General features: G+C 49.6%; 1 protein-coding gene across 1 annotated transcript; it reads left to right on the top strand.

Annotated features, from left to right (window-relative positions):
• Nucleotides 1–364: 364 nt before the first annotated feature.
• LOC117845776 (pentatricopeptide repeat-containing protein At1g73710) lies at nt 365–3,424 on the top strand. The gene has a single exon (XM_034726861.2). The coding sequence runs from the start codon at nt 380–382 to the stop codon at nt 3,113–3,115; it is 2,736 nt and encodes a 911-aa protein (XP_034582752.1). The 5' UTR covers nt 365–379; the 3' UTR covers nt 3,116–3,424.

Below are 3,424 nucleotides of genomic sequence, written 5' to 3'. Positions count from 1 at the left end.
AAGGGACTACCAGCTAGGTGGATAATTGTCGTTAGCAACAGCTATGTATATTTTCAAACAGAGTTCAGACTTCAGACATTGCAGTGAGGGCCTTGCCAGTGAGCACACACTTTCCTCTTGGGCCGATCTTAGAGTGAGGGCCTTGCAGTTCTGGACCAGAAAAATGGGCTGCTCTGGACATCAGTCAGTGGTCAAGGCCTGGGACTAAACGTGGTCCATTCAGCCCAGATAGATCAAGCGTTCGCCGACGACCAGGTCTACGCATCTCGCACTCAGCAGTGAGGAGTGACGAGTGAGGACGGCTTCTGGCTTCTCTGTCTGAGAAGTGGTCCCCACGTGCCTTAGAACCCTCGTCACCTGTCTCCTTCCCCAGAAAGCGATGACTCCCGTTACCCACTGCCCGCCGCCCGGCGGCGGCGCCGTCACCGGAGCCGGCGCGCCACCGCCCGGCGGCGTCCGCTCCGGCCCCTTCCCTCCTCCACCTCCCCCCGCCGCCTCCCGCATCCACCTCCCCCGCCTACCCCGGCCGCCACCTTCCCTCTCTTCCTCCAGCACCCCCGCCAGCCCCGTCCCTAGCCCCGCCGCCTCCGCCCTCCGCCCCTCCGACGAGGCCCTGTCCGCCATGTCCCCGCGGGAGCACACCTCCCTCCTCTCGCGGCAGCGCTGCTGGCGCCGCGCTCGGGACCTCTTCGACCGCCTGCGCGCGATCCCCGGGTACGCCCCCAACCCCGTCCACGACGCCGTCCTCCTCCGCCACCTCGCCCGCGCGCGCCGCTGGGACGAGCTCCGCCGCGCCTGGCTCGGGATGGCCCTCCCGCCCTCCAACCCGGCCTACGCGGCCCTCGCCGACGCGCTCGCCAAGGCCGGGTTGGCGCGGGGAGCCCTCCTGCTGCTCCGACACATGCGCGCCCGGGGCGTCGCGCCGGACGAGGTGTCGATGAACACCTTCGTCCGCGTCCTCAAGGACCAGGGTCGCTACGCTGACGCGGTTGCCTTCTTCCGCAATTGGTGCGACGGCAGCTTCGAGGTTGACTTCCTTGATCTTGACGGCATCGCGATTGATTCTGACGGCCCGATGCAGTTCTTGCTTGCTGATAGCTGTGACAGCAAATTTGCTTCTGCTGCTGCACTAGCCATTGGTGAAGGTCCTAGGAAGCCGAAGCTTGTGGCAACATATAACACGCTGATTGATCTCTATGGGAAGGCTGGGAGGTTGAAGGACGTGCTGGACATGTTTCTGGATATGCCGACTCATGGGGTTATGCCAGACACGTGTACGTTCAACACATTGATCAACGTATTTGGGTTATCTGGTAACATGGCACAGGCAGAGGCTCTGTTTGCCAACATGGTAGTTAGGGGCATCAATCCCGACACTAAGACATTCAATGTGATGATGACTGTGTTTGCATCGATTGGGGATTTAGATGGAATTCTGAAGTACTACAGGCAAATTGGGAAGGCAGGGCTACATGTGGATGCTGTGAGCTCAAGGATCATGCTGCGGGCGCTATGCGAGAGGAAGATGGTGCATGAAGCAGAAGACGTGATTGAAGGGATTCTGAATTCGGGCGGTTCTGTCCATGAGCAGTCCCTGCCTGTTGTCATGAAGATGTATGTTGATCTAGGATTGCTTGATGAGGCAAACACATTCTTTGAGAGGCACTGCAGAGGTAAAGGGGTTTCATCCAAGAATTTTGCTGCCATAATCGATGCTTTTGCAGTGAAGGGTCTGTGGGAAGAAGCTGAGCATATTTTCTTCTCTATAAGAGGAGATGGGAACAACAAGGACATAATGGAGTATAATGTGATGGTGAAGGCTTATGGTCGGGCAAAGCAGTATGATCAAGTCTCTTATCTGCTTGAGAGCATGGAGGAGTCTGGTGTTTCACCAGATGAGTGCACATATAATTCCTTGATTCAAATGTTTTCTGTTGGTGGATTTCCACAGAGAGCTAAGAAACTATTAGTTAAAATGAAAGATGCAGGATTTGAACCAAAGTGTGAGACATACTCTGCTGTCATTAGAAGTTATTCCCGGCATTGTTTGGTACCAGAGGCCATAGGCCTGTTCAATGAAATGAAGTCCTCTGGTGTTGAGCCGAATATCGTCGTTTATGGACTGTTGATTGATATGTTTGCAGAGACAGGAAATGTTAAGGAAGCACTGTACTATAGTAACCTGTTGGAAGAATCTGGAATCTCTCCAAACCAGGTTGTTCTAACTTCCCTTATTAAAGCCTATAGCAAATACAATTTCTGGAAGGAAGCACAAGATTTGTATTCAAGGATGAAGAACATGGATGATGGCCCTGACATCATTGCCTCTAATGCCATGCTAAACCTTTATGCAAATCTTGGGATGGTCACTGAAGCAAAAGAAATCTTTGATAGCCTGAGGAGAAATAGTAATGCAGATGGTGTTTCATACACTACCATGGTATACCTCTACAAGGGCATGGGCTTGCTTAGTGAATCCATTAAAATTGCATGTGAATTGCAGAAGTCAGGCTTACTATCTGACTGTGCTTCATACAATGCTGTTATGGCTTGTTATGTGGCCAAGGGTAACCTTAGAGATTGTGCAGAGTTAGTGCAAGAAATGGTTGTGGCTAACATCCCACCAGATGCCTCAACATTTGGAATGATTTTTTCTCTACTGCAGAATGGCCATGTATCCTCAGAAGAAGTTTTTAAGTTAGAGTCAGCATATAGTGACGGCAAGAGTTCTGCCAAGCAAGCTATTATTGCATTCTTGTTCTCCATAGCTGGCATGCATGCTGCTGCACTAGAGATTTGTGAGCAGTTATTAAGGCCTGATTGGACAATTGATGCATGTGCATATAATGTTTGCTTCAAGGTCTATGCTTCTTGCGGGAAGGTGGAAAAGGCTTTCAGCTTGTTTATGCGGATGAATGATTTAGGGCTCAAACCGGATACAGTTACTTGTATCCGTCTGGCAACTTGCTATGGGAAACCTGGAGTATCGGAAGGCCTAAGAACAAATGCTCTTCTTAAATACAGAACTGATGAGCTTATTCCTTCGCATAATGCATTGGTTGCGTATATAGAAACTGGAAAAAATAATGTTGCAGTTCAGTTAGTCAAGAAATGATATGTACCAAATATTTAGGATCAGCTTATACTTCACAAGGAAATGTTGATATAATTGTAGGTTCTGAAACTGGTTATCGGAAGTGAGTCAGGCTTGCTTCAAGATATAAAAAGCCAGATAGAAGATTTGTGTGTATCTCTACTTACTAACCAATATAGTGCTTGAAAATCTCAATAGTGTTACCGTTTGCTGTATTTTTGTATGGTTAACATTTTGATGTATGTGTTATAGCTTTTTTGCTTGTTAAAGACAGAGATTATCAATAGACTGGAAAAATGTTTTATAGACAACAAGCTTCATAGTGGAGTC

The sequence above is a fragment of the Setaria viridis genome, chromosome 2 (genome assembly GCF_005286985.2).
Source record: "Setaria viridis chromosome 2, Setaria_viridis_v4.0, whole genome shotgun sequence".
NCBI lineage: Eukaryota > Viridiplantae > Streptophyta > Magnoliopsida > Poales > Poaceae > Setaria > Setaria viridis.
The sequence above is the reverse complement of the archived record's forward strand: the minus strand, read 5'-3'. Positions and strand labels throughout refer to the sequence as shown.

Bases quoted from the DNA above. Each gene is read 5' to 3' on its own strand.
- LOC117845776 (XM_034726861.2), top strand. From the start codon at position 380: ATGACTCCCGTTACCCACTGCCCGCCGCCCGGCGGCGGCGCCGTCACC.